The sequence below is a fragment of the Ahaetulla prasina genome, chromosome 6 (assembly GCF_028640845.1).
Source record: "Ahaetulla prasina isolate Xishuangbanna chromosome 6, ASM2864084v1, whole genome shotgun sequence".
NCBI classification, from domain to species: domain Eukaryota; kingdom Metazoa; phylum Chordata; class Lepidosauria; order Squamata; family Colubridae; genus Ahaetulla; species Ahaetulla prasina.
In genome coordinates, this window is record NC_080544.1 from 65,932,886 (window position 1) to 65,952,063 (window position 19,178).

At 39.7% G+C, this 19,178-nt stretch overlaps 1 protein-coding gene across 1 annotated transcript in view; it reads left to right on the forward strand.

Annotated features, from left to right (window-relative positions):
• Positions 1–19,178, forward strand: part of LOC131200845 (thioredoxin domain-containing protein 6-like) — a 20,621-nt gene continuing 1,443 nt past the window's right edge. The window contains exons 1-6 of the mRNA XM_058188139.1: positions 1–39; positions 3,093–3,129; positions 11,026–11,083; positions 13,100–13,203; positions 15,265–15,336; positions 18,014–18,129. Of these exons, the coding sequence (XP_058044122.1) occupies positions 3,097–3,129; positions 11,026–11,083; positions 13,100–13,203; positions 15,265–15,336; positions 18,014–18,129 (383 nt within the window). The 5' untranslated portion in view covers positions 1–39; positions 3,093–3,096. The remainder of the gene's footprint in view (positions 40–3,092; positions 3,130–11,025; positions 11,084–13,099; positions 13,204–15,264; positions 15,337–18,013; positions 18,130–19,178) is intronic.

Here is a 19,178-nt window from a genome sequence, read left to right on the forward strand (position 1 = left end):
TGTTGTTTGCCTGGGAGCTGTTGCTGAACCCTTGAACAGGTACATTATGCTGAATTCTTGCCATTCTAAGAACTGATATTTCAAATCCACCTTTCCTTTTTATGCTTTTGCTTCTTAATCTTCTGTGCCTTTTTGTCATAGTATATTTAACATTGCAAAAACAGAACACTTCATAGCTACTTATTCTGCAAAACCACACAACCTCTGTTTTCAGTCATGTTTTAGAACTAGCTTTTCACCAGCAGCATTTTATATCAAAATGAGCCTGATCACCCTTGATCAGGAGAATTAGCCCTCTCTCATTTTTCACCCATGTTTTAAGTGATCTATATAAATCTGCTCCATCTTGGAAAATACCATAGTCAGATTTTTCTATTGTAGATACTTTACAAAGTAACTTTATTGAGCTTCCTCTGCTGCATTTATTTATTCAGTTCAGTCTTGGACAATTATTGGTGCATTATATCTTAAGATGGAGGGTGGGAAATATATTCCAGGAGCTACTCATTGGTCTGTCAGAATCCCACAATATTCTCTTCCTAAGAAATACAAATTAGTGAGGAAAGAGCATTTTTGTTAGCATCCAGATTAAAGTAAGAGGAGACAATAAGGGGTGAGTTATATTATTGCTAAGGAGGAAAGCTCTTTATGAATCTCCATTTTATGTTCTCTGTTAATTCTTCAAATTCACCGACGATCAACATAGCCACAATTTGTTCAACCCAATTTTCTGGATTTGTGTAATACTGAATATATTTGGATAACGTGCTAGGCATAAAGTGGCTAAGCAGTCTATTTAGTCAGTATGTCAAATCAATCCAGGCTTAATCTGTTCTTCCTGCAATTATATGAATCTTATAATGCTAGAGATTTGCTATTTTTTATTTGAAATTTGGCGATCTGAACTAATTACAATAGTGGAGCCTTAAGGTAAATTGGGCTAAAATGCATTTAATCCGGTGGTTACTATAGGACTGTAATTAGCCCAATTTTACATATCATCTCATAAAAAAAATGAGAAAGCAGGCAACAACACCTGTTAAAATAGTTCCCTTTTTTTCTTGCTCACTCCCTCTGGATCATCCAGTCAGCAATAAACTAAAATTGTGGTAAGCAACTGATAAACAGTTGAATCAGCAGTAAGCATCAAAAATAATATGGAACTCACAAAACTTCAGGAGCTTTTGGTGTCTTAACAGATGTTTCAGGATATTTTTTTCATACTAAAAAAAAAAGATGACCAGATAAAACTTAGTCTGTTTATAAATTGATGAGACCAGTTCCACTATTAAAGCCACATTTGTCAGTACCCTATCTTAAGAGAGACTATGAATAAATGGGTTTTCTATTATGGCAATACAGTATTTTCATAGAGATTTTACAGATTTTACAAGAAAAATGCTTAAGGAAAATCCACAACTTGGTTAACAGAGAAAAACCGTTTAAACCAGTTAAAAGAATTTTCACTAGTTCATTAAAGCGGCAATCTAATGCATACATGTTTGTGGGTAAGATCTAATATATTTGGTGCCATTCTCTCTTCAGTTATACACAATTTATTTGTATATTATCAAGATAGAATCTACCTCACCAATGTCTGAAAACAATGATCCAACTGAAGGTCCCCACTTCGTAGGAATTCTGGCGGAATGGAGCACAGACATTCTCATCCTCCTGTAGAACAAGTCACCCAGAGGCAAACGTAGCCCCTTTGATTATGCTCTTCTGGCTATTTCAAAAGCCCTTCAGGGATAAAGAGAGCTTATTATTGCTGCCTGGGTGAAAAAGCAGCATGCTCTGAGGTTTAGTTATTGTTTATTGTATTTTGAGTTGTAAACTGCCTAGATTTTATCAGATTGAAAGGGATAAATGTCATAAGAAAAACATAAGAAAATAAATAGATCAGACTGTAAATGTGGCAGGCTATTACTCATCGGACTTGGTATAATGGCTATTACTACACCATTTAAATAAAAAGACTGCCAGGTCAAAGTATCTAAAAGAGAGAAAATCTCTAACAGAATGAGACTAAGCAAGCATTCACAGCATTACACTGTACATGTCACTGCGGATGTTTTCTATCAATGATTACATTTAAGAAATTTTTGAAGTCCATATTCATTGTTTCCAGAGAATACTGAATACTTCCAGATTGGAAACCAGAATGACTAAAATCGAGGTTAAGTCATGAAGAATGATGCTAAACTCCTAGCTAGAGCCCCAGTTCTTTCCTCCCAGGTTTACTTCTAATAATAGCTGATGGTTTTTCAGCAAGTTATAATAATATCATAGAATAAAAATTAGTGAAATATGAGCTGCCAGAGGGTTCACACAATTCTTTGATAGCATCATGCTAAACATATAAGGTAAAGGTTCCCCTCGCACATACGTGCTAGTCGTTGCCAACTCTAGGGGGCGGTGCTCATCTCCGTTTCAAAGCCGAAGAGCCAGCGCTGTCCGAAGATGTCTTTGTCTGTGGCCGGCATGACTAAACGCCAAAGGCGCACGGAACGCTGTTACCTTCCCACCAAAAGTGGTCCCTATTTTTTCTACTTGCATTTTTACGTGCTTTCGAAACTGCTAGGTTGGCAGAAGCTGGGACAAGTAATGGGAGCTCACCCCATTACACGGCAGCACTAGGGATTCGAACCGCTGAACTGCCGACCTTTCGATCGACAAGCTCAACGTCCTAGCCCCTGAGCCACCGCATCCCTATGCTAAACATAGATTTCTGCAAAAAAATAAGTGATTATGAGGTCTCCAGATGGAAGTGAACACTTAACCCAGGGAAGCAGGATCACAAACAAATGATAAGTCAAGGATTACCTGCAATAAAGTATATATGTTTATATGTGGTTACATTTATTAGTAGTGAATATATATATATATATATATATATATATATATATATATATATATATATATATATATATATATATATATATATATATATATATATATATATATATATATATATATATATATATATATATATATATATATATATATATATATATATATAATTATATTATATTATAATATAAGTAGTGCTACATAATATAACGCCTGTTCTTTGTTTGGTTGTTTCACAGCATAATGGCCAGCAGAAAAAGAGAATTAGCCTTGCAGGTTAGTATGAGATATCAATCACCCAGTGCGATTGTTCTGTATTTTCTGCTTGTATGGAGAGGACAAAAATGCCCCAATACTTCTATATTTTGCCAGTGAAACAGTACATATAAAACAGTAGCCTTTAAAACACAAAGCTATAGATTTCTAAATCACCGGTCTCCCAAATACGAAGTTTTTGTTTTTAATCTAATGTGATGATTCAGAAAAAAAATGTAAGTTGTTAAATATCGGCAGTGCAGAAACTGCTGACAAACTTTTATTTAATTTTCAGATCAAAAGTAAATATTATTCTAAACAGGGTATTGTAGTTTAACAATGTTCTCATTTCAATGCAGGCATAATCTCTTGCTCAGTTTAATCTTCATGAAAATTGTCCTTTAAACTCCTCTGTCATTGAGGGGGATAGTTCCACACTCTTACTTAAAGAGTTTTGTCTGCTATACAGAGCTTGTTAAGCCATGGCTTGCTTAGCCATGATGATGCACCGGATAAACCATACTGGGCTGGGGTCACACAACTTGTTAGACCAAACTCAAACAAGCCATATTGTGTTTTAGCACACTTGGGTGAACCTGGTCCATTTGTCAATCATTCAGGATCAGTCCAATATACATACATTCTGACATTCATCTAAGCTATTCATGAAAATAACGTGATCCAAAATATTACAGCTACTTTTGAACAAAATCCTGCTGGTTCATTTTAGTTATTGCAAGCCCTTTAAGTAAGATGCCCTTAGTATGGCTCTGATTATGTCTCATTCCTTCTCCCTACAATATTATGGCTTTTTCCAAACCCAATCCTCAAAATTCTCTCCTGAGAACTCCGATGTATTTGCTGTGCCACCTGCCAGATATCTCATATTATCAAGTCCAGAGCAGATGAACAATAAGAGAAGACAAACAAACCTTTTAGAACTAGTAGTGTGATGGTGCCAACAGTGGCTTTTAGAGAATGTTGTGAAATAATGCAAAAACTGTAACTCTAAATGCTTGTTTTCACAAGTACCACTGTATATTTGAAACATGTTGGTGGCGTTTAGTACATTTGTATCAGGAGTGATATACACATTAAATTCTTCTGAGCATGCGCGAAATGGCGGCGACCTGATTTCGCGGAGAGGGCGAGCGGGGCATTCCCTGGCCTGAGGCGTTGCTTCTGCCGACCGCCGGGCTGCTTGGATCGCTGGCTCCGGGAGAATAGCATGTCGGCAACCGAGGGAGAGTCTTTGGGCTTTGGAAGCCCCTCGGTTGCTGAGAACGGAGCCGCGGACGAGCAGCGGATGGCGGCGGCCATTTTCAGGCGATGGGGGGGTGTTCCGGCCTGGTTCCGGCTCCGGGAGAGCAGCTGGCTCCGGGAGAGCAGCATGTCGGCAACCGAGGGAGAGGCCTTCGGGCTTTGGAAGACCCTCGGTTGCCGAGAACGGAGAACGGAGAACGGAGAACGGAGCCGTGGACGGGCAGCGGATGCGGCGGCCAGTTTCGGGCGGTGGGGGTGTTCCGCCTGGTGTGGCCTGAGGCCCACCCATCTGCGGCGTCCGTGCCGCGGCTACCATCAGCTGATTCCGGACTTCCTATCGGCCTTGGACATCGGCCGACCTCTCAGCCTGCGCCACGGCTACCATCAGCGGCGGTATGAGTTCGGTCTTCTCAATCGGCCTTGGACATCGGCCGACCCCCCAGCCTGCGCCGCGGCTACCATCAGCGGCGGTATGAGTTCGGACCTTTAATCCACCTGGACATCGGCCGACCCCCCAGCCTGTTCCCAGCCTGTTCCTGGCCGCGGCCTGCGAACTTTAATTGCAGTGGAGGTATGTTAGTGGCCCCGTTATCGGCCACGATTTACATCGACGACATCGACGACATGTGGCGGCCTTGGTTTTGGCCGCGCTTACCCTCTTCTGCTGCGTCATCTTCGGCCGCGTTAGGCACGCTGGTGGCTTTTTTGGCCACATTTTTTTCATCACCATTAACAGCTTGGCGAGAGTGAACTTTCTAAATTTTTAACATCTTACAGCGTGTCTTGACCGGGTCATTTGAAGGATTGTGATGCCTATACCGGTTAGGGATGGACCCCTTTTTGCCTTTTATTATTTCTTCTCCATGAGATACTCGCCTATTGACCTCCTTCGACTGCGAGGTTCCCCCGCCTCGCAGGAATGGCCCTCCAAGTTATCGAGGGCCTACCTCAACGAAGGGTTTTGGGACCCAGAGAGGGGGCATGCTGCTAAGAAGAATGTATGGGGTTTTTTAAATAGATTTTTAAACAAGGGTTTTTTAAAGGGGGGGAGGGACAAGACGGGTGCAGGGGAGAACCCGTCGGGGAGGGATCCAGCCCTGGTGCCAGTTTGCGGCACTATTACATCTGGTCTGAAGGCAGGGGGGGAGGGGTTTGTTCCAGGACTAGAGGATGGTTCAATCTGTATGGTAAGTGGGAGAGGCAGATATGGCGGAGGGGGGGCCATATCGAGTGTGGGGAGCACGTGCTCGATGTCTGAAAGCGATCACGTGCTCCGGCCCCTTAGTCCCTACCCGTTCCTCAGGCGGCCATGATCCTCAGAGCCTGGATCTTCGGTTGATGTTATGTAATGCCCGGTCCGTGGCAAATAAAGCCCCCTTGATTTGTGATCTTATTCAGGGGGAGTCCGCGGACCTTATGGGCATTACGGAGACCTGGTTGGGGCCAGAGGGGGGGTTCCCCTCGTTGAACTGTGCCCCCCAGGTTTCCGAGCATTCCATCAGCCGAGGGCCCAGGGTAGGGGTGGAGGGGTGGCGGTTGTCATTAAGGAAGATCTAGAGCCGAGGGAGGCCACTGTTCCTCAGATTGCCGGCTGTGAATCCCTCTATGTGCGGTGGGGCCATAGGAATCAGTTGGGCTTGTTGATCACGTACCTGGCTCCTTGCTACGTGACCACAGCCCTGCCCGAGCTGCTGGAGTTATTTGCCACTGTGGCAGTTGAGACCCCCAGACTGATAGTTATGGGGGATTTCAACTTGCCATCAGCTGGCTTATCATCGACTGCAGCTCGGGAGTTCCAGGCTTCCATGACGGCCTTGGACCTGATTCGAGTAAATGATGGCCCTACGCACATGGGGGGAGGCACGCTGGATCTGATTTATATCTCTGGTCAGTGGTTAAATGATCTGATACTAGACGATTTAGTAACAGAACCAATGTCATGGTCAGATCATTTTCTCCTTCGCCTGGACTTCCGAACCGCCACCCACCATCGCAGGGAGACGGAACCTACACGTTGGTTCCGTCCCAGGCGCCTGATGGACCCTGAGAGGTTCCTGACGGAGCTTGGGCCATTCCCTGAGGATCTGGCCCACGGCACGACTGAGGAACTAGTTGCGGCCTGGGAACAGGCCGCGGCTGGGGCCTTGGACCGTGTCGTGCCTTTGCGGCCTCTGACCCGGCGCAGATCTCGTCCGGCCCCTTGGTTCTCCGAGGGGCTGAGGGAGATGAAACGCCGGAGAAGACGCCTAGAGAGCACTTGGAGGTCCAGTCATTCCGAAGCTGATCGGACACTAGTTAGGTCCTATTCTAGGACCTACCTAGTGGCAATGAGGGAGGCGAGGCGTTCCTACGCCTCCACCCTCATTGCGTCGGCAGATAACCGCCCGGCCGCCCTGTTTCGGGTGACCCGTTCCCTCCTTCATCAGGAGGTACGGGATGACCCGTTACAGGGACGTGCCGAGGAGTTTAGTGGTTATCTATACGACAAAATCGCTCAGCTCCGGGATGGTCTGGACCGAAATTGGGATGATCCAAGCGAGGGAGAGGAGGCACGTCTTGTTGAGTCTGTTTGGGATGAATTTGACCCTGTGGCTCCCGAGGACGTGGACAGGTTGTTGGGGAGGCTCCGCGCCACTACATGTTTATTGGATCCGTGTCCTTCCTGGCTGGTGCTGGCCACTCAGGAGGTGACACGAGGCTGGCTCCAGAGGATTATAAATGCTTCTTTGTTGGAAGGGGTTTTCCCTGCCGCCTTGAAAGAGGCGGTGGTGGGTGCCCTCCTTAAGAAGCCCTCTTTGGACCCGGCTATTTTGGGAAATTATCGTTAGTCTCCAACCTTCGCTTTGTTGCGAAGGTTGTAGAGAGTGCTGTGGCGCGTCAGCTACCCCAATACCTGGAAGAATCCGTCTATCTAGACCCGTTCCAGTCCGGCTTCCGACCCGGTTACAGCACGGAGACAGCTTTGGTCGCATTGGTGGATGATCTCTGGAGGGCCAGGGACAGGGGTTATTCCTCTGCCCTGGTCCTATTAGACCTCTCAGCGGCTTTTGATACCATCGACCATGGTATCTTGCTGCGCCGGCTGGGGGGATTGGGAGTGGGAGGCACCGTTTATCGGTGGTTCTCCTCCTATCTCTCCGACCGGTCGCAGACGGTGTTGACAGGGGGGCAGAGGTCGACCGCGAGGGCCCTCACTTGTGGGGTGCCGCAGGGGTCGATTCTCTCGCCCCTTCTGTTCAACATCTACATGAAGCCGTTGGGTGAGATCATCAGTGGCTTTGGGGTGAAGTACCATCAGTACGCTGATGACACTCAGCTGTACTTCTCCACCCCAGGTCACCCCAATGAAGTTGTTGAAGTGCTGTCCCGGTGTTTGGAAGCCGTACGGGTCTGGATGGGGAGAAACAGGCTCAAGCTCAATCCCTCCAAGACGGAGTGGCTGTGGATGCCGGCATCTCGATTCAGTCAGCTGCAGCTGCAGCTGACTGTTGGAGGCGAGTTATTGGCCCCAAAGGATAGGGTGCGCAACTTAGGTGTCCTCCTGGATGAGCGGCTGTCGTTTGAAGATCATCTGACGGCCGTCTCCAGGGGGGCCTTCCACCAGGTCCGCCTGGTTCGGCAGTTGCGCCCCTTCCTTGATCGGGATGCCTTGTGCACAGTCACTCACGCACTCGTTACCTCTCGCTTGGATTATTGTAATGCTCTCTACATGGGGCTCCCTTGAGGTGCACTCAAGGCTTCAGCTAGTCCAGAATGCAGCTGCGCGGGTGATAGAGGGAGTGTCGCACTCCCATGTATCACCTCCCCTGCGCAGACTGCACTGGCTTCCTGTGGCTTTTCGGGTGCACTTTAAGGTTTTGGTTATGACCTTTAAAGCGCTCCATGGCTTAGGGCCTGGGTACTTACGGGACCGCCTACTGTTACCATATGCCTCCCACCGACCCGTACGCTCTCACAGAGAGGGACTTCTCAGGGTGCCGTCCGCCAAGCAATGTCGGCTGGCGGCCGCCAGGGGCAGGTCCTTCTCTGTGGGGCTCCACACTCTGGAACGAACTTCCCGGGTTTACGCCAAATACCTGACCTTGGACCTTTCGCGAACTGAAGACACATCTTTTATTCACGGGCTGGGTTAACTTTATGGATTTTATAGTTATTATTAATTTTAAACGGGTTTTAGTTTTATATATTTTAAATTTTTAGGCAAATTATAATAAGTTTTTTAATTTTACATTTTATATATAGTGTCTTGTTTGTTTTTATTTGCCTGTACACCGCCCTGAGTCCTTCGGGAGAAGGGCGGTATAAAAATCAAATAAATGAAATGAAATGAAATGAAATGAAATGAAATGAAATGAAGGTTGACCTCAATGCATCAAACAAAAGATGCATTATAATGAGTGGAGGCCCTCTGCTTGTATCAGTCAGCAGTTCCTTGAAGCAGCCATGGCTTTCCCCAGGGCTGTTCAACTGTTTAAAAACTGATTTTAAACAGCATCTTTAAATTGTGACAGAGAATCTTGAAAATTAAAAGTTGACTGTGGTATAAACATCCATATACTACAGTCCTCTTATTCTGATAAATTATGGTCAATACAAGTTATGATACAATGTACCAGTTTCTAAAGGTGCACATGTCTCTTCATTGGCTTTGCTTCGACAGAGTAACAGGGCTACTCGTCTGGAAAAATTTAAGTATGGAGTTATGGGAATATATTTGTGATTTCCTTATTTATATAAATAATTCCATAAGGGATATAATCTCTATAAATCCTGCCATCATGTGGCCAGAAGAAGAAATTGATTATTTTTCAAGTCTGCCAACTATTTCTATCCAAGACCTGTTGGCTTTGGTGGAATTTTTCCAGGTGACTCTGAGCCAGCTACTTAGAAAGTGACCTTAAAGTGATCTGCCATATATGGAATACAATACTCAGATTGTTAAAGCTTTGAGATTTGATGTTCTGGGGCTGAACTTTTTTTATTCAGAACAAAATTAATTGAACAACAAAGTTCCTTCCTGGTGAGAAATATAGCAATATACCCACATTAACCAATAATATAACTATACAAACAGTCTTTGCCTTTGATACTTCACAAATTATTTTGCCACACTATATCCAGATTGCTGAAATCTTAGTTGTTTTTATTGTGTTTATTCCATGGGTCACTTTGTAAATAACATGTTTCCATAATGTGCTTAACACACATTTCCTTAGTGATGTTTGGCAGCATAAAACAATAGTAACTTGCTCAAAACTCTCCATTTTATTGGAACATAGAAGCACCGCTCATTTTCTACTTATTATGTGCCTTCTGTTCTATCACATAATTCCTGCTGACAGACTCACCAGACAGTTAGGCACACAGCAGGGGGAGAGGGTTAGCTGCTAGATGGAAAATAATGCTTTTGGGAAGGGGAAGTGTATTCTACACTTTCAGTCACTCTCTGTTCTGTTTTTCTTGGAGGATGTAGGTTATTGAAAACTGGCTGAATTGCTTTGCTCTTTTCATGACGTGCTTAGCTTAATCTTCTCAATGACTAAGAAAAAGTTGAGAAAAAGTAAAAATCTTTTGGAATAGGATTACATTTCCAAAACAGTGAGAATTCTGTACAACTGTATCATGCATGGTTTTTTTTTATTTTGTCGAGTACATATTAGATAATATATAGAAGTGTAAGCATGAATTGAATACCTAAAGTGAATACAATTAAAGGGAACATTAGGACAGGGATGGTAAGCACGCTGGTGCTCTTATGCTTATGTTTTCAATAGCAATGTAAGTTTCTGATAGCAATATAAGTTAATGCATAATTTGGTTTTGATAATTTCATGTATGATATAAATTTCAGAATCATATAATTTCATTAGCATGTTTTGATTTTGAGGTTTTTTTCTATTATTTGAGTTTACTAAGCATTTTCTTAGTAATATTTATACTTCAGTGATAGATATTATTTCATCAATTTAATGTTCATTGAAAAAAAGCATTTACTGAAAGTTTCATAGGCAGAGTCATGCATCTGACTATGCAATGTAAACTTTGTAACACAATAAGTGTTTTATTATTATTTATGATGATGCCATTACATTCCATGTGATGTTTCTGAAATATTTTATTCTTTTACAGATTAAAATACATATTTTATATTTGGTTGTTATGTTGCTGCCTTAATGCAACAAACATACTTGTCCTGTAGTGTAAATAACATTTTATAAAGTCAAATGTAGTATTTGCTAGTTTAGATTTGGATTGATTCAACACTAATCCCTTGCTTTTACAATAGATACATGGCTATTATTAATCTTTCATCAATGTATCAGCAGCCTAAAGGTAGGCTTCAATATATTCACTTTCTAATAACACTTTGGCACTCAGGAAGAAAATTGTTCACAAATATTCTTGCTTTGTATCCTAACATTTCCAATGATTTTTTTCCCTTCATCATAGGTATACATTTTTGTCCAAAGAATTTTTAAACTAATTCTATTATTACTAAATTATGACTTCATCTTCTACAAGTAATTTTTAGTAACACAAATATGCATTTTTTCATGTATTAGTCCATCAAATCTTTCTTCAGGAAAATGCTATTTTGCTTTATTTTGCTTTATTGCTGGGTTTCTCAGTAACATGGTTTAATTTTTCGCACAGATGGTTGTCAATAATCAAGAACATTGGGAAGAATTTCTGGGATCCAAAGGATTGATTGGTAAGATTTTGAATTAGTTATTTTATGAGGTTCATTTTATCTGTGCTGACCAATTGGCCCCCATCTTCACCCATATTTTCAATAAATCACTAGAGATGTGCTATGTTCCTTCTTGCTTCAAACGCTCTACCATCATCCCAGTGCCGAAGAAGCCCACCATCAAGGAACTGAATGACTACAGACCAGTTGCTCTAACATCTGTAGTCATGAAAACCTTTGAAAGGCTAGTGCTTTCCTACCTGAAAACCATCACGAATCCGCTCTTAGACCCCTTGCAATTTGCATACCGAGCAAATAGATCAACAGATGATGCTGTTAATATGGCTCTGCACTACATCCTACAACATCTTGAGTCTCCAAAGACCTATGCAAGGGTCCTTTTTGTAGACTTTAGTTCAGCATTCAATACCATCATTCCAGACATTCTTCTAACTAAGCTAAACCAGCTACAGGTACCGGAACAGACTTGTAAGTGGATCACAAGCTTCCTAACAAACAGGAAGCAGCAGGTGAAGCTAAGCAAGATCACATCAAATACCTGTACAATTAGCACAGGGGCGCCCCAAGGCTGTGTGCTCTCCCCACTTCTCTTCTCTCTGTATACCAATGACTGCATCTCCAATGATCCATTTGTTAAGCTACTGAAGTTTGCAGATGACACAACAGTGATTGGTCTCATTCGAGACAATGACGAATCCGCATATAGACGAGAGGTCAGACGACTAGCCTTGTGGTGCAACCAAAACAATCTGGAACTGAACACACTCAAAACCGTAGAAATGGTGGTAGACTTTAGGAAAAACCCTTCCATACTTCCACCTCTCACAATACTTGACAACACAGTATCAACAGTAGAAACCTTCAAATTTCTGGGTTCTATCATATCGCAAGATCTCAAATGGACAGCTAACATCAAAACATCATTAAAAGGACAACAAAGAATGTTCTTTCTGCCAACTCAGTAAGCTCAAACTGCCCAAGGAGCTGCTGATCCAATTCTACAGAGGAATTATTGAGTCTGTCATTTGCACCTCTATAACTGTCTGGTTCGGTTCTGCAACCCAACAAGAAAAACACAGACTTCAGAGGATAATTAGAACTGCAGAAAAAATAATTGCTACCAACTTGCCTTCCATTGAGGACCTGTATACTGCACGAATCAAGAAGAGGGCCGTGAAAATATTTACAGATCCCTCACATCCAGGCCATAAACTGTTTCAACTCCTACCCTCAAAACGCTATAGAGCACTGCACACCAGAACAACTAGACACAAGAACAGTTTTTTCCCGAAGGCCATCACTCTGCTAAACAAATAATTCCCTCAACACTGTCAGACTATTTACTGAATCTGCACTACTATTAATCGTTTCATAGTTCCCATCACCAATCTCTTTCCACTTATGACTGTATGACTATAACTTGTTGCTGGCAATCCTTATGATTTATATTGATATATTGATCATCAATTGTGTTGTAAATGTTGTACCTTGATGAACGTATCTTTTCTTTTATGTACACTGAGAGCATATGCACCAAGACAAATTCCTTGTGTGTCCAATCACACTTGGCCAATAAAATTCTATTCTATTCTATTCTTTTGTTGTTCGGTAATATTAATATTCATATCATTATAGTATTATGAACCATATCTCTGAACGAAAATGCTAACATATTGAAGAATTTCCTTGGCAATAGCAAGCTATAGTTAAGCCTGAAGGGCAACTCTCCAATTCTATTAGTACTTTGGGAACACTCATTTGTAGGCAGGAACATCAACAAAAAAACCCTTCTTTCAGTTGGTATTTATTGGTATTTTATGTGATGTCTTGCAAACCATTAAAACAACTTTAGCAAATCTAAAACTTGTAACAAATAGAAAAGGGTGTCTGTAGGCATTTATTAGTTCCGTCAGACTATTGTAATAATTAACTCTCTTCAGTTTTAGATATGTGATTAATTTCTGGAATTTTTCTGATATGCCACAGTTCTGCTGATACAGGTTAATTTCTTTGCAGTAGTAGATGCTTATCAAGGCTGGTGTGGACCATGTAAAACAGTTGTTAATCTCTTCAAGAAAATAAGAAATGAAGTTGGCAGTGACCTGCTGCATTTTGCTGTGGTAAGAAAAAGCTTCAGATCTATTAAAACAGTTAGTAAAGCCCAATTCTCAAAAGGGATCAAAAGAGTTAAGATGGTAAGTATAACCATGTGAACAAGTCTCCATCCCTTTTTTTAACATGGGGCCACATATGAAAAGAGTCAGAGGATCAATTATGCAATCATACACCCACCATCTTAATTTCTTAATCTCTGGAACAGATGTCCTGTTCCAATCTATAACAGACATGTAGATATAATAAGCAACATGCTGTTGTAAACTGCATAAGGAAGTCCAATAGTACCCCAGTGGATGGTGTTTAGAGGCAGCCACCCTTTTATCAAGGTTATTAGTCCATTGTCCACAACTCTCTTATGCAATGTGCCATCTTATATGATAGTACAAATACTAATAATAGGACTACCAGTTATGGACTGCAGAAAGATTGGATCAAAGAATTAGGATTTTGGTATCCTTTTTCTCAAAACTAGTTCATCTAGTTTTTTACAGCCCAGATCCAGTGTTTATGTCTATGTCTATATGTATATAAAAATTGTAACCCTAGGATTTCAAGCAACCTCAAATTAAAATACAAAAATCACCAATAATTAATCACAGAGTAGTTACAATCTTACATTTATGCAATAAGATTACCATAATTTTTTAAAATTTTTATTTCCAAGGCCACCCATTCACCAATTACTCTAATCCACTTATAGAGGGTAAGTCAACAGGTGAAATAAGCAAAAAGAATAATAGTTAAAAGCAACTATTACTGTGGAGGCAAAACAACTTCTACAATATTTAAGCCTGACTAAGTGACTCAGTGGCTAAGACACTGAGTTTGTTGATCAGAAAGGTTGGCAGTTCGGAGGTTCGAATCCCGAGTACAAATCTCCTGTGTGAGCAGGGGGCTGGACTAGAGGACTTCTAAGGTCCCTTCCAACTGTTACCAAATATCAGAATTTGCAGGTTCACATGTTATCCCTAACTCAGAGCCTGTGGAAGAGCCAGGGCTTAACGATCTCTTAAAAATCAGCAGAGTCATACAAAGTTTGTAGCCCAACTATTCCAAAGGGCAGGTCTGGCTACAGAAAAAGCATGGCTCCCAGGTCCAATAAGGTAAAATTACATTATACATGAGCCTTGCCAGTTCTTTGTACAATATCATACAGTATGGTATTGTACAATATTGTTCTTGAATTATAACAGTTCATATAGTGACCAGTGAAGTTATAATGGTACTGAAAAAGTTATTTATGGACCACTTTTCACACTTAAGGCCATTGCAGCATCCCCAAGGTCACGTGATCAAATTTTGGATGCTTGGCAACTGATTCATATTTAGGACGGTTGCAGAGTCCTGGGGTCATGGGATCACCTCTTGAGACCTTCTGTCAAGCAAAGTCAAGGGGGAAGCAAGATTCACTTGCCAACCATATTATTAATTTAACAATTGAAGTGATTCACTTAACTGTGGCAAGAAAAGTTGCAAAATAAGGCAAAATTCACTTAATAACTGTCTTGCTCAATAACAGAAATTTTGGGCTTGTAAGTTGAGGACTACTTGTATTGTATTTGTATTGTATTGTATTGTATTGTATATTGTCTAGAACAGACTGAAATAGAGAAAGGTGCTACTAAAAACATTACGGTCCTATGCCAGAAAGGCTTTATAGATGAATACAGTACCTGCACTTTGAATTACATTCAGAAGCCCACTGGTAATTGATCCATTTGGCTATCTGAATGGCATACTTTATTAATTTAATTAATCAAATTTTCTGGGTCCACAAAATACAGTGAATCATAAATTAAACAAATACTGTGTTTTAAATATGGTTAGCTTATTTGTGTTCAGTATGTTGTGCAAACGTAATCAACATATTAGTAGAACAGTTTACTTGGCAGAAGAGCATTGAAGCGTGCTTTCATGACACACCAATGCATTGGTAGCATGCTAGACAATCAAGCTCTTACTTACTAAGAAAGATGTGCTTGCTTGCAGTGGATATCAAATTTTGGATGCCATGAAGTTACAGACATTTATTTTATTTTGTTTCTTCTCTGCTTTTCATTTAGGCTGAGGTAGATTCAATTGATGCTCTAGAGAAATATCGTGGAAAATGTGAGCCAACATTTCTGTTTTATGGTGTAAGTTAATATGAAAGGCCAATTTCATTAGACAATATTTCCATCAGTATTATTTTTTCTAATAAACCTTGCCAGATTTGTTTAAAAGACAGTACATAGGATTCCAGAAATATCTATGTAACTTGGTTGTTTAGAAATATTGCATTATTTGTACATTATGTTTTATATGATATGATATGATATGATATAGGATAGGATAGGATATTAAGATATTTTACAATTATTGCACTGGCTATTGCTGTTGGTTTTGTACAAGACCAGGAGATGTGTTGATTAAAGTGGTTAATAAATTCTTAAATATAAAAAATAAAATATGTGAATATTATGTAGGCCAACTAATAACACTTTGAAATGTTGTGGGCTATAATTATATATTATTTTTATTATAATACAGTAGTGGCCAAAGTTGTGGAAACCTTTTGGGAAAAGTGTATTTTTGAGGTTTGGTGGCTAATAACACCACTTTTTTTGGAGTTTCAAGATAATCATATTCTACTGCTGGAATTGCCTGGGAATAGCCCAGATCTTAACCCAATTGAAAATTTATGGAGCCAACTAAAGAAACTTGTTAATCAGAAGCGACCCAGCAATAAAACCCAGTTAATAGAAGAAATCATTCAATCTGGTTTCACATTATAACAGCTGCAGAACTAAAAGACTTGGTTCACTCTGTGAGAAGACATTGTAAAGCTGTAATTCATGCTAAAGGTTACCCAACTAAGTATTACCTGATGTGATAATTTTTGTATATCTCATTTTTTCTATGGTGATAATTTTTGTATATCTCATTTTTTCTACGTGTTTCATATTTCTTCTTTATACTGTAACTGCTATTCTAATAGCAAATCCTTCATAAAAGTTATTGCATTACATTCTTGATTAAATTATATTGATATAGAATCTTATGGTACTCCTCCCCAAAAAAGTGTTACTAGCTAGTTTTAGAAAATACACTTTTCCCAAAAGGTTTCCACAATTTTGGCCACTACTATACTGAACAAGACAAATATTCAGATGCTAGCAAGATTTGAAAGGATTACATTTGTTACATAATCTTTTCTTAAAGTAATTTAGCTAAAGTCAATGCGGGAAATAAACCTTAAACATAGATGAGCAAACCCGTGATTAGCACATCTAGACTAGAGTCACATAACACGTTAACTCATGACATTTAAATATTTTTTTAATTAAATGACAATTGGCTGAGTTTGCACAACCCGCAACTTAGCTACTGTTATTTAACTAACAAGTTCTGCAGAAGCAAAATATTATAGTCATCAATACTCAGTGCTTATGCAACTGTTTCTAACTACCCAATATGACTCATACACATTCTTAGAATAGAGCGTCATATACCACAGCTAGATCCAGCCATTATGTTGCCAACTCATGCTTTGTTGAATAAAATACAGTTGGTTTGATTTGCATCTATGGTTGCCAAACACCACAGGCTGGATCAAAAATGGTTTAGATCACACAGTACACTAAACTAAAACAAATCGTATTATAACTTAGTATGGCATATGAACTCAGTCTATATGTTAAGTATCGTAAACACCAGCAAATAATGCCTCCTTTGCATCATTTATGTTTCCTACAATATAAATATAAAATTCTATCTAAAGAGCGCTCAGTTTAATATGTCCTGGAAAATTAAGGGAACATACTGAATTATACTGATTGCTTAGTACAGGGAGGATATGTGAAAATTGAATAACTTGTTTTTTTTTAATTAAGAGGGATGCTGGGTAATAAATTATAAAATATGTGATGAAGTGTTCAGTTTTTCTGGGATAAATATAGTCTAGGCATGAAAATGAGGTAAAAACATTCAAAGAAACTCCACCTTAACTCATTTTATATGATTGGGAATTTTATTCCTACAGTTTTGAAGATTCTCTTTACCCAAGGCTAAGAATAAATTCACTTTTCCTGAAAACCATTTCACTTTTCCTTTCTTGATTTTGTCAACTACATGGGGCTTATCAAAGATTTCTTATGCAGAATTACCTCTTTATTTATTTATTTGATTTATATCCACTTTTAGTTTTGTACAACTCCACTTGATATACATATTATTCCCACATGTTTTTTGCTGGTTTCCATGCCCAAAGGAAGTTTAGAACTCTCTATGGGCTCACAATTCCAGCCATTATACCTAACTGGTTCAAGTAAATTTGCTTGATTTATTATGAGATTATCAATTAATTTATCACCAGTTAAATTTGCAGACATTTATATATTAGTCATTTTTAAAAGAAGTACAAAAGATCTACATCTTCAGTTTTCTTTCCATGCCTTACTTATTTTCTTAATCTTTTGCTAAAATTGACTTTTTTCCTTCATTTAATATCTCATTTAATACCTGGGGTGCATAAGGGCACCAGCGTGGCTACCGTCCCTGTCCTAATGTTTTCTTTTATTCATAGTCTTTATATGTATTTATAATTATGTTTACCCTTGTATCTGTCATAAAATACATGCTTGATGAAATAAATTAATAAAAATAAAATAAAAATAAATACATATTGAGAATGTAACTACTTTTCAATGTTTATAATACCCCATTTTCAATGGTAAAATATAATCAGAAGTCTTCTATTGACAATAACAGTTTCTATGGGTTGAGATGAACTGTATTTGTAAAATAAAATCACCCCTTTCTGTTTGAATTCAGGGGGGAGAATTGGTAGCTGTTGTAAGAGGAGCAAATGCACCATTGTTGCAGAAAACCATTTTGGAACAGCTACAAGCAGAAAGAGAGTCTTGGATCATGGAGCAGAGCGAGTGGTGGTAATTACAAGTGTTGCCATTTAAGTACCCTTAGAATGATAGAGTTGGGAGAGTCCTTAGCCCCTCAAGTCCTGCTCTACTGCTATATCATGGTGGTGTGATATTCCTAGAAGGGCAAAGAATGCCAGAAGAATATGCCAAGAGTATGTATATATCTAGCAGGATCACTCAGGTCTGAAGGTTACCTCAGATAAAGTTAACACATACTGATACTGGGCAACAATGATACAGAAGATACTGGAAGAGGGAAGGGGGTCACTTCAGTGGGGTCACTTCAGTGACAACAGCAAAATAATTATTGTGGGCAGTTCTGCTAAGATCTTAGTCATCTTCTGGAACATGGAGGCAACTTCTCAGTTTCTGCCCTCTTTCTATGGAATAGTATCTCCCTGGAGATCATATTGTCCCCTATGCTTCAACAGGCCATTGGAGGCTGCAGAATTGGATGCTTACATCCCTTAGGTAAAAGCTTGTTGACTAAATTATTTCTTGGGTTATTTATTATTTATTATTTCTTGGATTATTTATTATTCAAATGTTAATGTTATGGTGTTTGTTTTTATATTTATTAGCCAAATAAATAAGTAACAGAGGAATGGTGACCATTGAGAGATGACCTGGAAAGAATATTCTTGTCTAGAAGTATAGTGGTATTTTTAATAGTGGCTCATATATAGTTCCTATATATAGTTATAGTTTCTAGGGATCATGAGATAGGAACTTTTGGATTCTGGTAGTAGTTCAGAATGTTGGATTGAAGTCTGTCTTAGAGCTTAAATTTAAATTAGGTTAAAATTAAAATTAATTAAACAAACTTAGTATAATTGGGGATGGCATTATTGACACAATGAGATCTCTAAGTCACAGCTGCTATTTGAGGTTAGGTTTGTGGCTCTACCTAGTGAGGTAATTACTTAAGCGTGTCACTAAACTCAGTACATTTTACAGTAAATGTATGAAATATTTGCATTCTGTAGGGAAAAAAGTCACCAACTATTACTAAAAATAACTGCAACTGATTGCTGAGAAAACAGTGTTTGCTTTCTAAT